Here is a 17,750-nt window from a genome sequence, read left to right as displayed (position 1 = left end):
AAAATGCAATTTTACATGGGAATGATTATGATTAGAGAATGATTATTCGAGACCTTTAAAATAACTTTTTCCTTCCCAGAGATGCAGATGCTCTTCTCACTACAAACAAATGTACACATAGATATCCCACTGTCCTTATCTAAACATTGTGCTTTACATTTCATTTAAAAGGATTCATGTTTTTATTTTGATGTCATCCACCCTGCTGTCCTATGATATACCATTTATTTTTTTAAATCTCCTTAGTGGAGACACGCAGTCCGTCAGGCGGAAAGTGAAAGATGATAAAGAGAGGCTCCCGTTGAATGTGAGCGATCTCAACGCACCTCGTGCCAAAGGTTCGTAAGGTTCTAAAGAGAGGTCTCAAATGCAAAGGGTAGCCTTTCACCAGTCTCACAGCTGTGTCATAAAGTGTTAGCCCTTTCCCAATGTGTTGAAATATCATGCCCCCAAACCTTGAACAAAAAAAATCACAATTCGCAACAATGGTCGGAATGTACTCCTGGCTGCTCTTTGGGGCCGATTTGAGGTATGAACTTTAAGGGGACGTTTGGCCTCTTTGACAAGAGAGGGCTCTGGGCTCTAAGTGCTGTCACAGTCAAGATCTCACTAAGATCCACAACAAACACTGCCATTTCACCACAGATTTAGTCACTAACGCACGCAGACCTTTGGACCTCGGATAACTTTGGGATGAGTGTACAGCACAGACTGTGAACGTGGGAAGTTTTTTTTAGGTCAACAAAACTTGAAAAAACATACGCTTTGGATAGATAATTATTCTTGGCCTCGCCAGGTTTTGCTTGGAAAATATATTTTTTGTTTCAGTGGGACATCCTGGTTAAATGAATATTATATATCTGATGGAATAGCTAATAGAAATATCCACCCTCTTCCTCTGGTATAATCTGAGCAGTTCAGTAAAGCCTCAGAAGTCTATGGAAGACAAAGAGAGGGGACAGGGACGGGCCTTGGCTTAGTCAAAGGGGCAGAGCCCCGTAGGGCCTTGATCATGGGCTTTCTTAGATGAATTACTTATTAGGGAATATGTGCTGGGCATGAGGGGCTCTATCCAGGCCCTGTGATCTCTTTGCCAGTTTAGCCAGCGTCCTTTCTGCCCCTCCGCTCTGCTCCAACAGGCCCTGTGTGCCAGCGTGCCAGATAACTGGCACTGTTCTTAGTGCCAAGCTTGGCCAATGTAAGACAGAAAGTGAGAGGGAGAGAGAGTGCAAGAAAGAAAGATCGAAAGAACGAACGAAAGAAAGAACGAAAGATAGAAAGAACTAAAAAAAGAAAGAAGGAAAAACAGACAGAAGAAAAGAAAAAAGAAAGAAAGAGTAATTGTTTAAAGAGATACTGATAAGAGAAGAGTGAAGAAAAGAAACAACGTAACACCATCTACATTTAAAACATGGAGGATCCATGTCTATCCAGAGGAGATAGAGGGTGAGAGACAGACTGCAAGAGAGGAAAAGAGTGCTCTGCCACTTATGGTACTGTATCAGCCAACGCCAACGCCTGTCCAGTCGCAGCAGTGATGACAGTCTGGGTGTGAGGCTGTGCCAGGGAGAATACACTAAATTAAGAGTAAGAACTATGTGTGTGTGTTTCTGTGTAAGACAGTGGCCTTCTCAGCTGGTATTTACAGGAGTGCCAGGGTACCACAGAGACATAGCAACAGAGCCAAGGTAGCTGACGACTCTCTTAACCTGTGGTACGTTTTTATATGGAGACACACACTGCCACACACATATATGAACACACATTCTGTACATGGACACACACACATGAATGCACACACACATGCACACTCACACACACGCACACACTCACACACAGGGCAGCAACAGAGTACACTGGCACAGATGGCCTTAAAAAATGTATTTGGAGCCATAAGCATTGAGGCCCCTTAATGAAAACCAGCTTGCAATTGCTGAGAGAGAGGAATAGAATGAAGACCAGAGAACAGAGAAGAGAGTAGCGAGAGGAATGTATAATAATCTTCAAGGTTATCAATTAGATTTTCAAACCAGGGAGCAAAATGATGAAAAGGGATGACTTTTGAAAATATAGTGTATAAGCAATATAGGCAAGTTGGGCTTTGTGTGCAGTGTCTGTTATGTGTGTGTCTGTTATGTGTGTGTCTGTTATGTGTGTGTGTGTGTGTGTGTGTGTGTGTGTGTGTGTGTGTGTGTGTGTGTGTGTGTGTGTGTGTGTGTGTGTGTGTGTGTGTGTGTGTGTGTGTGTACCAGGGTTAAACAGTGGGGTATGATAGCATTGGCCTGTCTGTGCCCACCCAGAGAGAAATGATGTGACATTCACACAGAAGCTGTTTCTAAATGGTGTGTGTGCACACTTACATGACTGTGTATGTGTGTGTGTGTGTGTGTGTGTGTGTGTGTGTGTGTGTGTGTGTGTGTGTGTGTGTGTGTGTGTGTGTGTGTGTGTGTGTGTGTGTGTGTGTGTGTGTGTGTGTGTGTGTGTGTGTATTGTATGTGTATCATAAAGATGCTGCTCCTAGCACGTGCTGGCAACAGGCATCCGTAGGGCGCTTTAACACCCAGTGCAAGCCCAAAGTGAAACAATAATTCCGCACAACTTCTGTTTCTGTCATGTAATTTAAGGCCAGTGAATTCCATCCCCAGGTTATAATGTACCTTGATGGCTGGGTAAGCTGTGTGTGTGTGTGTGTGTGTGTGTGTGTGTGTGTGTGTGTGTGTGTGTGTGTGTGTGTGTGTGTGTGTGTGTGTGTGTGTGTGTGTGTGTGTGTGTGTGTGTGTGTGTGTGTGTGTGTGTGTGTGTGTGTGCGTGCGTGCGTCAAGGCCATTGAAAGAGACCCCAGGATATACTGTGTCTCTATGGTGAGCTATGCAGCTGTGTCCTCCGCTCTGACATCTAGGAGTTACAGACAACCAAACCATCAGCCCCTCACACACACTCAGACACACAACCCACAAGAAGTATGTCAACGGTCAAATCAAGACATGTCCCCTTCTTTTTTAATAGAGAAAAAGTCATGAAAAGAAAAGGATACATCAAATAAGAGAACAAATGATGATTAGTTGTCCTAGATATTTTAAATGATCTCCTGGTTTGGGTATTAAATAAGAGAAGCTCAGTGCTATAAGCGTCTGGCCCCATTGCGGAGAGTTGCCATGTAGGGCAATTGAACAAAGTGTTTTTGAGAGAGAGAGAGAGAGAGAGAGAGAGAGAGAGAGAGAGAGAGAGAGAGAGAGAGTTGTTAAAACACTGTATATATATAATATGACATTTGTAATGTCTTTATTGTTTTGAAACTTCTGTATGTGTAATGTTTACTGTTAATTTTTATTGTTTTTCACTTTATATATTCACTTTATATATTATCTACTTCACTTGCTTTGGCAATGTTTCCCATGCCAATAAAGCCCTTGAATTGAATTGAAAGAGAGAGAGAGAGAGAGAGAGAGAGAGAGAGAGAGAGAGAGAGAGAGAGAGAGAGAGTAATCAGGTTGTATCTGGGAGCTATCTATAATCAACCCCTTTGCATTGGAAACACTGTATTGAAGTTACCCAGGTCAAGCGTTAGACATGGTAATGTCCATGGTATACTACATGGTCTATATTATAATGGCACTATTCAAACATTATCAACATACAGTACATGCTTATTGTAAGATAGTAACCCTGGAGATGAAGTTGCTTTGTGGTACATAGCTTCCTTTTAGAACCCATAGTGATTTACCTTTGACTGCAATTCATTGAACTTGGAACGCAATGTGGTGAGTGCCCTTTTCGTCCTCATGCTAGCAAGCAGTAGCCATTATCAATGGCATGTCACATGGAACAACAAAAGAGCTAATCAGCGTCATCCGGCTTTGGCCCAAGGTTAGCTCGTCATTGTAAATAAGAATTTGTTCTTAACTGACTTGCCAAGTTAAATTATTAAGGTTAAATAAAAAAATGGGGCTGACACTGCGATGACCACTACTAGCGAGCATGAGGTCAAAAAGGGCAGTAAATTGTGGGTTCTAAGTGTGTCATTTATTTTGATCTGATCACAGCAAAAACAGTCATGTCTGTGTTATTGGATCTGTCACCTCTGTCAGATAGTGTGTGTGTGTGTGTGTGTGTGTATGTGTGTGGGTGTGGGTGTGGGTGTGTGTGTGTGTGTGTGTGTGTGTGTGTGTGTGTGTGTGTGTGTGTGTGTGTGTGTGTGTGTGTGTGTGTGTGTGTGTGTGTGTGTGTGTGTGTGTGTGTGTGTGTGTGTGTGTGTGTGTGTGTGTGTGTGGAAGCGTTGGTGATTGTGAGCCTGTTAGTTCAGACAGGAGACCGTCTGTTACAGCGGGGTTAGCGGTCATGTCAAGCCCGGTAAGAACTTAATTAGATTACAGCGCACATCATGTAAACTGGGTACACACACAGATACTGTACAGACATAAAGACACAAGACACATGGACAAGCACATGTCAAAACAAGATATGACATGTGCTGCCCACCATTTTTGTGAGAATTAATATTTGTTTTGCTTTGACCTTTATTTAGAAAATGTGTGCCTTTTTACTTTGCATGACTTACCTTGGTTTGCTGTGTTCTCTTCCTTGATTTTTATAGATTTATTGGCAGGTCTCGTTGATGACGAGAATTGGCCCAAGTCTGTCACACCTTGGCCTCATTAACTTAACTTCTTAAGGTATAGGGGGCAGCATTTTCACATTTGGATAAATAGCGTGCCCAATTTCAACTTCCTGCTACTCATGCCAGGAATATAAGATATGAATGTTATTAGTAGATTTGGATAGAAAACACTCTGAAGTTTCTAAAACTGTTTGAATCATGTCTGTGAGTATACCAGAACTTATGTAGCAGGCAAAACCCCGAGGACTAACCTTTCAGATTTTGGTCTCTGTCTGTTCACTGAGTTCTCATTGGCAAATTATATTTCTTAGGAACCTGTTTTCAGTTCCTACCGCTTCCACTGGATGTCACCAGTCTTTGAAATTTGGTTGAGGTTATTAATTTGTGCAATGAAGAAGTAGGCCATCTAGGAACTGGGTAACACTATTGAGAGTTGTGCAAAACGTGAAAAGTAGCATGGTTGGTTATCTCCCTGTATTGAACACAGATAGACCTGTCTACAATTTGATCGATTAATACCACAACCGCTGCAACTACAAATACACTACCGCTACAACTACCACGACCACAACCGCTACAAATACCACTACCACTACCACTACCACTACTGCTACCACTACTGCTACAAATACCACTACCACTACAAATACCACTAACACTACCTCTACCACTACAGCAACAAATACCACTACAACTTCCGCTACCTCTACAAATACCACTACTGCTACAAATACCACTACCACTTCTGCTACCGCTACAAATACCACTATCACTACTGCTACCTCTACAAATACCGCTACCGCTACAACTACCACTACCTCTACATCTACAACTACCACTACAATTGCCGCTACCACTTCAACTACCACTACCGCTACAACTACCACTACAACTACCGCTAAAACTACTCCTACCACTACAGCTACTACAAACACTACTGCTACAAATATCACGACCACTACCGCTGCCGCTACAAATACCACTACCACTACAACTACAACTACCACTACCACGAGAACTACCACTACCGCTATCACAGCATATACCACTACCACAACCACTACCGCTACAACTACCGCTAACACGACAACTACCGCTACCGCTACAAATACCACTACCGCTACTGCTACCGCTACATCTACCGCTACAAATACCACTACCACTACCGCTACACCTACCACTACCGTTACCACTACCACTATAACTACCGCAACAACTACTCCTACCACTACCACTAAAGCTACCACAACCACTACCGCTACAAATATCACTACCACTACCGCTACAACTACCACTACCACTACCGCTACAACTACAACTACCACTACCACTACAACTACCACTGCCGCTATCACAGCATATACCACTACCACAACCACTACCACTACAACTACCGCTACCACTACAACTACCGCTACCGCTACAAATACCACTACCGCTACTGCTACCGCTACATCTACCGCTACAAATACCACTACCACTACCGCGACCCCTACCACTACCGTTACCACTACCACTAAAACTACCGCTACAACTACCGCTACCGCTACAAATACCACTACCGCTACTGCTACCGCTACATCTACCGCTACAAATACCACTACCACTACCGGTACCACTACCACTACCGTTACCACTCCACTAAAACTCCCGCAACAACTACAACTACCACTACAAATACCACTGCCACTAACGCTACTGCTACCACTTACGTAGTTAGCTACTGCTACCGCTACATCTACAGCTACAAATACCACTACCACTACCGCGACCCCTACCACTACCGTTACCACTACCACTAAAACTACCGCTACAACTACCGCTACCGCTACAAATACCACTACCGGTACCGCTACCACTACCATTACCACTCCACTATAACTACCGCTACAACTACAACTACCACTACCGCTACAAACACCACTACCGCTACCGCTACAAATACCTCTACCACTACCACTACAACTACCACTACCACTATAACTCCCGCAACAACTACAACTACCACTACAAATACCACTGCCACTAATGCTACTGCTACCACTTACGTAGTTAGCTACTGCTACCGCTACATCTACAGCTACAAATACCACTACCGCGACCCCTACCACTACCGTTACCACTACCACTAAAACTACCGCTACAACTACCGCTACCGCTACAAATACCACTACCGCTACTGCTACCGCTACATCTACCGCTACCGCTACAAATACCACTACCACTACCGCTACCCCTACCACTACCGTTACTACAACCACTATAACTACCGCTACAACTACAACTACCGCTACCGCTACAAATACCACTACCGCTACTGCTACTGCTACATCTACCGCTACAAATACCACTACCACTACCGCTACCACAACCACTATAACTACCGCTACTACTACAACTACCACTACCGCTACAAACACCTCTACCACTACAACTACAACTACCGCTACTGCTACAAATACCACTACCACTACCGCTACCACAACCACTATAACTACCGCTACTACTACAACTACCACTACCGCTACAAACACCTCTACCACTACAACTATAACTACCGCTACAACTACCACTATCACTATAACTCCCGCAACAACTACAACTACAACTACCACTGCAAATAGCATTGCCACTAACGCTACTGCTACCACTTACTGAGTTACCACTACCACTACCGCTACCGCTACAAATACCTCTACCACTACCACTACAACTACCACTACCACTACCACTATAGCTCCAAAAACAACTACAACTATAACTACCACTACCGCTACAAATACCACTGCAACTAACGCTACTGCAACCACTAGAACTACTGCTACAACTACCACTACTGCTACCACTACAAAATACCTCTACCACTACCACTACAACTACCACTACCGCTACCACGACCACTATAACTCCTGCAACAACTACAACTACAACTACCGCTACCGCTACAAATACCATTGCCACTAACGCTACTGCTACCACTAAAGTTACCACCACCACTATAACTACCGCGACAACTACATCTACCGCTACCGCTACAAATACCACTACCGCTACTGCTACTGCTACATCTACCGCTACAAATACCACTACCACTACCGCTACCACAACCACTATAACTACCGCTACTACTACAACTACCACTACCGCTACAAACACCTCTTCCACTACAACTACAACTACCGCTACCTCTAGAAATACCACTGCCACTAACGCTACTGCTACCACTACCGTTACCACTACCACTACAACTAGAACTACCACTAGAACTACAAATACCACGACCACTACCGCTACCGCTACCACTACCGTTACCAATATCACTATAACTACCGCAACAACTACAACTACCACTACCGCAACAAACACCACTACCGCTACCGCTACAAATACCTCTGCCACTACCACTACAACTACCACTACCACTACCACTACCATTACCACAATAGCTCCCGAAACAACTACCACTACCGCTACCGCTACAAATACCTCTACCGCTACCACTTCCAATACCACTACCACTACCACTATAACTCCTGCAACAACCACAACTACCGCTACCACTAGAAATACCACTGCCACTAACGCTACTGATACCACTACCAATACCACTACTGGTAGTTACCACTATAACTACCGCTACCGTTACAAATACCACTACCACTACCGCAACCTCTACAACTACCACTACCACTACCGCTACAACTACTACTACAGCTACCACTACAACTACCGCCACAAATACCACTACCGCTACAACTACCACTACCACTAGAACGACCACTACCGCTATCACAGCATATACCACTACCACAACCACTACCGCTACCACAACCACTACCGCTACCGCTTCATCTACCGCTACCGCTACAACTATCACTACCACTCCGTCTCCAACTACCGCTAACGCTACAAATACCATTATAGCTCCCGAAACAACTACAACTACAACTACCGCTACCGCTACAAATACCACTACCACTACCGCGACCGCTTCCACTACTACTACCGCTACAAACACCTCTACCACTACAACTACCACTACCACTACCATTACCGCTACCACTACCACTATAACTCCTGCAACAACTACAATTAAACTACCGCTAGCGCTACAAATACCACTGCCACGAACGCTACTGCTACCACTACCAATACCACTACCGCTACCACTACCACTATAGCTCCCGCAACAACTACATCTACCGATACCGCTAGAAATACCACAACTACCACTACCGCTACCGCTACAAATACCTCTACCGCTACCACTTCCAATACCACTACCACTACCACTATAACTCCTGCAACAACTACAACTACAACTACCGCTACCGCTAGAAATACCACTGCCACTAACGCTACTGACAACTACAACTACAACTACCGCTACCGCTACAAATACCACTACCACTACCGCGACCGCTTCCACTACTACTACCGCTACAAACACCTCTACCACTACAACTACCACTACCACTACCATTACCGCTACCACTACCACTATAACTCCTGCAACAACTACAATTAAACTACCGCTAGCGCTACAAATACCACTGCCACGAACGCTACTGCTACCACTACCAATACCACTACCGCTACCACTACCACTATAGCTCCCGCAACAACTACATCTACCGATACCGCTACAAATACCACAACTACCACTACCGCTACCGCTACAAATACCTCTACCGCTACCACTTCCAATACCACTACCACTACCACTATAACTCCTGCAACAACTACAACTACAACTACCGCTACCGCTAGAAATACCACTGCCACTAACGCTACTGATACCACTACCAATACCACTACTGGTAGTTACCACTATAACTACCGCTACCGTTACAAATACCACTACCACTACCGCAAGCTCTACAACTACCACTACCACTACCGCTACAACTACTACTACCACTACAGCTACCACTACAACTACCGCTACAACTACCACTACCACTAGAACGACCACTACCGCTATCACAGCATATACCACTACCACAACCACTACCGCTACCACAACCACTACCGCTTCATCTACCGCTACCGCTACAACTATCACTACCACTCCGTCTCCAACTACCGCTACCGCTACAAATACCATTATAGCTCCCGAAACAACTACAACTACAACTACCGCTACCGCTACAAATACCACTACCACTACCGCGACCGCTTCCACTACTACTACCGCTACAAACACCTCTACCACTACAACTACCACTACCACTACCATTACCGCTACCACTACCACTATAACTCCTGCAACAACTACAATTAAACTACCGCTAGCGCTACAAATACCACTGCCACGAACGCTACTGCTACCACTACCAATACCACTACCGCTACCACTATAGCTCCCGCAACAACTACATCTACCGATACCGCTACAAATACCACTACCGCTACAACTACCACTACCTCTACAACTACCACTACAATTGTCGCTAATAAGTCAACTACCACTACCCCTACAACTACAACTACAACTACCACTTCCGCTACAACAACCAATACAACTACCGCTACAACTACTCCTACCACTACAGCTACCACGACCACTACCGCTACAAGTACCACTAGCGCTACCACTACAAATAGCATTACCACTACCGCTATCACTACAAATATCACTGCCAGTACCGCTACAACTACCACTACCACTAGAACTACCACTACCACTATCACAGGATATACCACTACCACAACCACTACCGCTAAAACTACCGCTACAAATATCACTACCACTACCGCTCCCGTTACATCTACCACTACCGCTACTGCTACCCCTACCGCTACCACAACCACTACCGCTACAACTACCGCTACAAATACCACTACGACGACCGCTACCCCTACCACTACCACTATAACTACCGTTACAACTTCCGCTACCGCTTCAAATACCACTACTGCTACTGCTACCGCTACCACTACCGCTACCACTACAAATACCACTACCATTACCGCTACCACTACCACTACTGTTACCACTACCACTATAACTACCACTACAACTACCACTACTGCAACAAACACCACTACCGCTACCGTTACAAATACCCCTACCACTACCACTATAACTACCGTTAAAACTTCCGCTAACGCTTCAAATACCACTACTGCTACTGCTACCGCTACCGCTACCACTACAAATACCACTACCATTATCGCTATCGCTACCACTACTGTTACCAAAACCACTATAACTACCACTACAACTACCACTACTGCAACAAACACCACTACAGCTACCGTTACAAATACCACTACCACTACCGCAACTTCTACAACTACCACTTCCGCTACCGCTACAACTACTATAACCACTACAGCTACCACTACCACTACCGCTACAAAACCACTACCGCTACAACTACCACTACCACTACCACTAGAACTACCACTACCACTACCGCTATCACAGCATATACCACTACCACAACCACTACCGCTACCACAACCACTAACACTACCACTACCGCTTCATCTACCACTACCGCTACAACTACCACTACCGCTACAAATACCACTACCGCTACCGCTACATCTACCACTACAACTCCTTCTACAACTAACATTACCGCTACAACTACCACTACCACTACGTCTACAACTCCCACTACTGCTACAAATACCACTACCGCTACAACTACCACTACCACTACCACTAGAACTACCACTACCACTAACGCTATCACAGCATATACCACTACCACAATCACTACCGCTACCACAACCACTAACACTACCGCTACCGCTTCATCTACCGCTACCGCTACAACTACCACTACCGCTACCGCTACATCTACCACTACCGCTACAACTCCTTCTACAACTAACATTACCACTACAACTACCACTACGTCTACAACTCACACTACTGCTACAAATGCCACTACCGCTACAACTACCACTACCACTACCGCTATCACAGCATATACCACTACCACAACCACTACCATTACCACTATAGCTCCCGCAACAACTACAACTACCGATACCACTACAACTACCACTATCACTACCACTACAACTACCACTATCACTACCGCTACAGTAACACTATCACTACCGCTACAACCACCACTATCACGACCGCTACAACTACCATTATCACTACCACTACAACTACCACTATCACTACCGCTACAACTACCACTATCACTACCGCTACTACTACCACTACCACAACCACTACACCTACCACTATCACTACCGCTACAACTACCACTATTACTACCGCTACAACTATCACTATCACGACAGCTACAACTACCACTAAAACTACAGCGACAACTACAACTTCCACTACCGCTGCAACTACTACTATCACTACCGCTACAACTACCACTTCCACTACCGCGACAACTACCACTGCTACTACCGCTACAACTACCACTATCATTACTGCTACAACCACCACTATCACTACCGCTACAACTACCACTATCGCTACCGCTACAACTACCACTGCCACAACTACCACTGCCACTACCGCTACTGCTTCAACTACCACTATAACTACCGCTACAACTACCACTATCACTACCGCTACAACTACCACTATAACTACCGCTGCAACTGCCACTATCACTACCACTACAACTGCCACTTCCACTACCGCTACAACTACCACTATCACTACCGCTACAACTACCACTATCGCTACCGCTACAACTACCACTGCCACTACCGCTACTGCTTCAACTACCACTATAACTACCGCTACAACTACCACTATCACTACCGCTACAACTACCACTATAACTACCGCTGCAACTGCCACTATCACTACCACTACAACTGCCACTTCCACTACCGCTACAACGACCACTGCCACTACGGCTACAACTACCACTATCACTTCCGCAACCACTATCACTACCGCTAACGCTACCACTACCACTACAACTACCACTACCACTAACGCTACCACTACCACTAAAACTACCACTACCGCTGCAACTACCACTACCATTACCGGAACAAATATCACTACCGCTACCGCTACCACTACCGTTACCATTACCGCTACTGCATCAACTACCACTATCGCTACCACTACAACTACCACTACCGCTACAACAACCACTACAACTACCTCTACCACTACCACTACAACTACCACTACCACTACTGCTTACACTACCACTATAAGTCCAGCAACAACTACAACTACCGCTACTGCTATCGCTACAACAAATACCACTACCGCTACAACTACCACTACCACTACGTCTACAACTCCCACTACTGCTTCAACTACCACTACCACTATCGCTACCACTACAACTACCACTACCACTACAACTACAACTACCACTACCGCTTACACTACCACTATAACTACCGCAACAACGACAACTACAACTACCGCTAACGCTACCGCTAACGCTACCGCTACATCTACCACTACCGCTGCAACTCCTACTACCACTACCACTACGGCTACAACTCCCACTACTGCTACAACTACCACTTTCGCTACCACTACCGCTACCACTACCGCTACAACTACCACTACCGCTACAACTACCACTACAACTACCACTAGCACTACGTCTAAAATTCCCACTACCGCTACAACTACCACTACCACTACCGCTACCACTACAACTACCTCTACAACAACCACTACAACTACCGCTACCACTACAACTACAACTACCGCTACAACTACCACTATCACTACCGCTACAACTACCACTTCCACTACCGCTACAACTACCACTATCACTACCGCTACAACTACCACTTCCACAACCGCTACAACTACCACTTCCACTACCCCTACAACTACCACTATTACTACCGCTATAACTACCACTTCCACTACCGCTACAACTACCACTACAACTACCACTATCACTACCGCTAGCAACTACCACTACCACTATCACTACCGCTACAACTACCACTTCCACTACCGCTACAACTACCACTATCACTACCACTACAACTGCCTCTACCGCTACTGCTACAACTACCACTTTCACTACCACTACAACTACCACTACCACTGCCTCTACCGCTACTGCTTCAACTACCGCTACAACTACCACTATCACTACCGCTACAACTACCACCTCCACTACCGCTACAACTACCACTATCACTACCGCTACAACTACCACTATCACTACCGCTACAACTACCACTATCACTACCGCTACAACTACCACTATCACTATAACTACCGCTACAACTACCACTATCACTACCGCAACAACTACCACTATCACTATCGCTACAACTACCGGCGCCGACAGAGATGTCCGCCTCGCTTCTCGTTCCTAGGAAACTATGCAGTTTTTTGTTTTTTTACGTGTTATTTCTTACATTAGTACCCCAGGTCATCTTAGGTTTCATTACATACAGTCGAGAAGAACTACTGTATATAAGATCAGCGTCAACTCACCATCAGTACGACCAAGAATATGTATTTCGCGACGTGGATCCTGTGTTCTGCCTTACAAACAGGACAACGGAATGGATCGCATGCAGCGACCCAAAAAAACGACTCCGAAAAAGGGGGAAACGTGGCGGTCTTCTGGTCAGACTACGGAGACGGGCACATCGTGCCCCACTTCCTAGCATTCTTCTTGCCAATGTCCAGTCTCTTGACAACAAGGTTGATGAAATCCGAGCAAGGGTAGCATTCCAGAGGGATATCAGAGACTGTAACGTTCTGTGCTTCACGGAAACATGGCTCACTGGAGAGACGTTATCCGAAGCGGTGCAGCCAACGGGTTTCTCCACGCATCGCGCCGACAGAAACAAACACCTTTCTGGTAAGAAGAGGGGTGGGGGTGTATGCCTTATGGCTAACGAGGCATGGTGCGATGAAAGAAACATACAGGAACTCAAATCCTTCTGTTCACCTGATTTAGAATTCCTCACAATCAAATGTAGACCGCATTATCTACCAAGAGAATTCTCTTCGATTATAATCACAGCCGTATATATCCCCCCCCAAGCAGACACATCGATGGCTCTGAACGAACTTTATTTAACTCTTTGCAAACTGGAAACCATTTATACGGAGGCTGCACTCATTGTTGTTGGGGATTTTAACAAGGCTAATCTGAAAACAAGACTCACTAAATTTTATCAGCATATCGATTGCGCAACCAGGGGCGGAAAAACCTTGGATCACTGTTACTCTAACTTCCGCGACGCATATAAGGCCCTGCCCCACCCCCCTTTTGGAAAAGCTGACCACGACTCCATTTTGCTGATACCTGCCTACAGACAAAAGCTAAAAAAAGAAGCTCCCACGCTGAGGTCTGTCCAACGCTGGTCCGAACAAGCTGACTCCACACTCCAAGACTGCTTCCATCACGTGGACTGGGACATGTTTCGTATTGCGTCAAATAACAACATTGACAAATACGCTGATTCGGTGTGCGAGTTCATTAGAACATGCGTTGAAGATGTCGTTCCCATAGCAACGATTAAAACATTCCCTAACCAGAAACCTTGGATTGATGGCAGCATTCGCGTGAAACTGAAAGCGCGAACCACTGCTTTCAATCAGGGCAAGGTGTCTGGTAAAATGACTGAATACAAACAATGCAGCTATTCCCTCCGTAAAGGCTATCAAACAAGCTAAGCGTCAGTACAGAGACAAAGTAGAATCCCAATTCAACGGCTCAGACACAAGAGGCATGTGGCAGGGTCTACAGTCAATCACGGACTACAGGAAGAAATCCAGCCCAGTCACGGACCAGGATGTCTTGCTCCCAGGCAGACTAAATAACTTTTTTGCCCGCTTTGAGGACAATACAGTGCCACTGACACTGCCTGCAACGGATAAATGCGGTCTCTCCTTCACTGCAGCCGAGGTGAGTAAAACATTTAAACGTGTTAACCCTCGCAAGGCTGCAGGCGCAGACCAGCTGGCTGGTGTGTTTACGGACATATTCAATCAATCCCTATACCAGTCTGCTGTTCCCACATGCTTCAAGAGGGCCACCATTGTTCCTGTTCCCAAGAAAGCTAAGGTAACTGAGCTAAACGACTACCGCCCCGTAGCACTCACTTCCGTCATCATGAAGTGCTTTGAGAGACTAGTCAAGGACCATATCACCTCCACCCTACCTGACACCCTAGACCCACTCCAATTTGCTTACCGCTCAAATAGGTCCACAGACGATGCAATCTCAACCACACTGCACACTGCCCTAACCCATCTGGACAACAGGAATACCTATGTGAGAATGCTGTTCATCGACTAAAGCTCGGCATTCAACACCATAGTACCCTCCAAGCTCGTCATCAAGCTCGAGACCCTGGGTCTCGACCCCGCCCTGTGCAACTGGGTACTGGACTTCCTGACGGGCCGCCCCCAGGTGGTGAGGGTAGGTAACAACATCTCCTCCCCGCGGATCCTCAACACTGGGGCCCCACAAGGGTGCGTTCTGAGCCCTCTCCTGTACTCCCTGTTCACCCACGACTGCGTGGCCACGCACGCCTCCAACTCAATCATCAAGTTCGCGGACGACACAACAGTGGTAGGCTTGATTACCAACAGCGACGAGACGGCCTACAGGGAGGAGGTGAGGGCCCTCGGAGTGTGGTGTCAGGACAATAACCTCACACTCAACGTCAACAAAACTAAGGAGATGATTGTGGACTTCAGGAAACCGCAGAGGGAACACCCCCCTATCCACATCGATGGAACAGTAGTGGAGAGAGTAGCAAGTTTTAAGTTCCCCGGCATACACATCACAGACAAACTGAATTGGTCCACTCACACAGACAGCATCGTGAAGAAGGCGCAGCAGCGCCTCTTCAACCTCAGGAGGCTGAAGAAATTCGGCTTGTCACCAAAAGCACTCACAAACTTCTACAGAAGCACAATCGAGAGCATCCTGGCGGGCAGTATCACCGCCTGGTACGGCAACTGCTCAGCCCACAACCGTAAGGCTCTCCAGAGGGTAGTGAGGTCTGCACAACGCATCACCGGGGGCAAACTACCTGCCCTCCAGGACACCTACACCACCCGATGTTACAGGAAGGCCATAAAGATCATCAAGGACATCAACCACCCGAGCCACTGCCTGTTCACCCCACTATCATCCAGTACAGGTGCATCAAAGCTGGGACCGAGAGACTGAAAAACAGCTTCTATCTCAAGGCCATCAGACTGTTAAACAGCCACCACTAACATTGAGTGGCTGCTGTCAACACACTGACACTGACTCAACTCCATCCACTTTAATAATGGGAATTGATGGGAAATGATGTAAATATATCACTAGCCACTTTAAACAATGCTACCTTATATAATGTTACTTACCCTACATTATTCATCTCATATGCATACGTATATACTGTACTCTATATCATCGACTGCATCCTTAGGTAATACATGTATCACTAGCCACTTTAACTATGCCACTTTGTTTACATACTCATCTCATATGTATATACTGTACTCGATACCATCTACTGTATCTTGCCTATGCTGCTCTGTACCATCACTCATTCATATATCCTTATGTACATATTCTTTATCCCCTTACACTGTGTATAAGACAGTAGTTTAGGAATTGTTAGTTAGATTACTTGTTGGTTATTACTGCATTGTCGGAACTAGAAGCACAAGCATTTCGCTACACTCGCATTAACATCTGCTAACCATGTGTATGTGACAAATAACATTTGATTTGATTACCACTATCACTACCGCTACCACTAACACTATCACTACCGCTACAACGACCACTATCACTACCGCTACAACTACCACTATCACTACCACTACCACTACCACTATCACTACCGCTGCAACTACTACTATCACTATCGCTACAACTACCACTATAACTACCGCTACAAATACCACTGCTTCTACCGCTACAACTACCACTATCACTACCGCTACTACCAACACTATCACTGCCGCTACAACTACCACTATCACTACCGCTATAACTACCACTTCCACTACCGCTACAACTACCACTATCACTACCGCTACAAATACCACTATCACTATCACTACAACTACCACTTCCACTACCACGACAACTACCACTGCTACTACCGCTACAACTACCACTATCATTACCGCTACAACCACCACTATCACTACCGCTACAACTACCACTATCACTAC

At 45.7% G+C, this 17,750-nt stretch overlaps 1 protein-coding gene across 1 annotated transcript; it reads left to right on the top strand.

Annotated features, from left to right (window-relative positions):
* The first annotated feature begins 485 nt into the window (after positions 1-485).
* Positions 486-12,518, top strand: LOC135510121 (histidine-rich glycoprotein-like). The gene is made up of 4 exons (XM_064930903.1): positions 486-529; positions 9,608-9,885; positions 10,080-10,197; positions 11,918-12,518. The coding sequence occupies exons 1-4, from the start codon at positions 486-488 to the stop codon at positions 12,516-12,518; spliced, it is 1,041 nt and encodes a 346-aa protein (XP_064786975.1).
* Positions 12,519-17,750: the final 5,232 nt, after the last annotated feature.

The sequence above is a fragment of the Oncorhynchus masou genome, chromosome 23 (assembly GCF_036934945.1).
Source record: "Oncorhynchus masou masou isolate Uvic2021 chromosome 23, UVic_Omas_1.1, whole genome shotgun sequence".
Taxonomy (NCBI): domain Eukaryota; kingdom Metazoa; phylum Chordata; class Actinopteri; order Salmoniformes; family Salmonidae; genus Oncorhynchus; species Oncorhynchus masou.
Note: the sequence above shows the minus strand (reverse complement) of the source record. Positions and strands in the feature narration are given on the sequence as shown.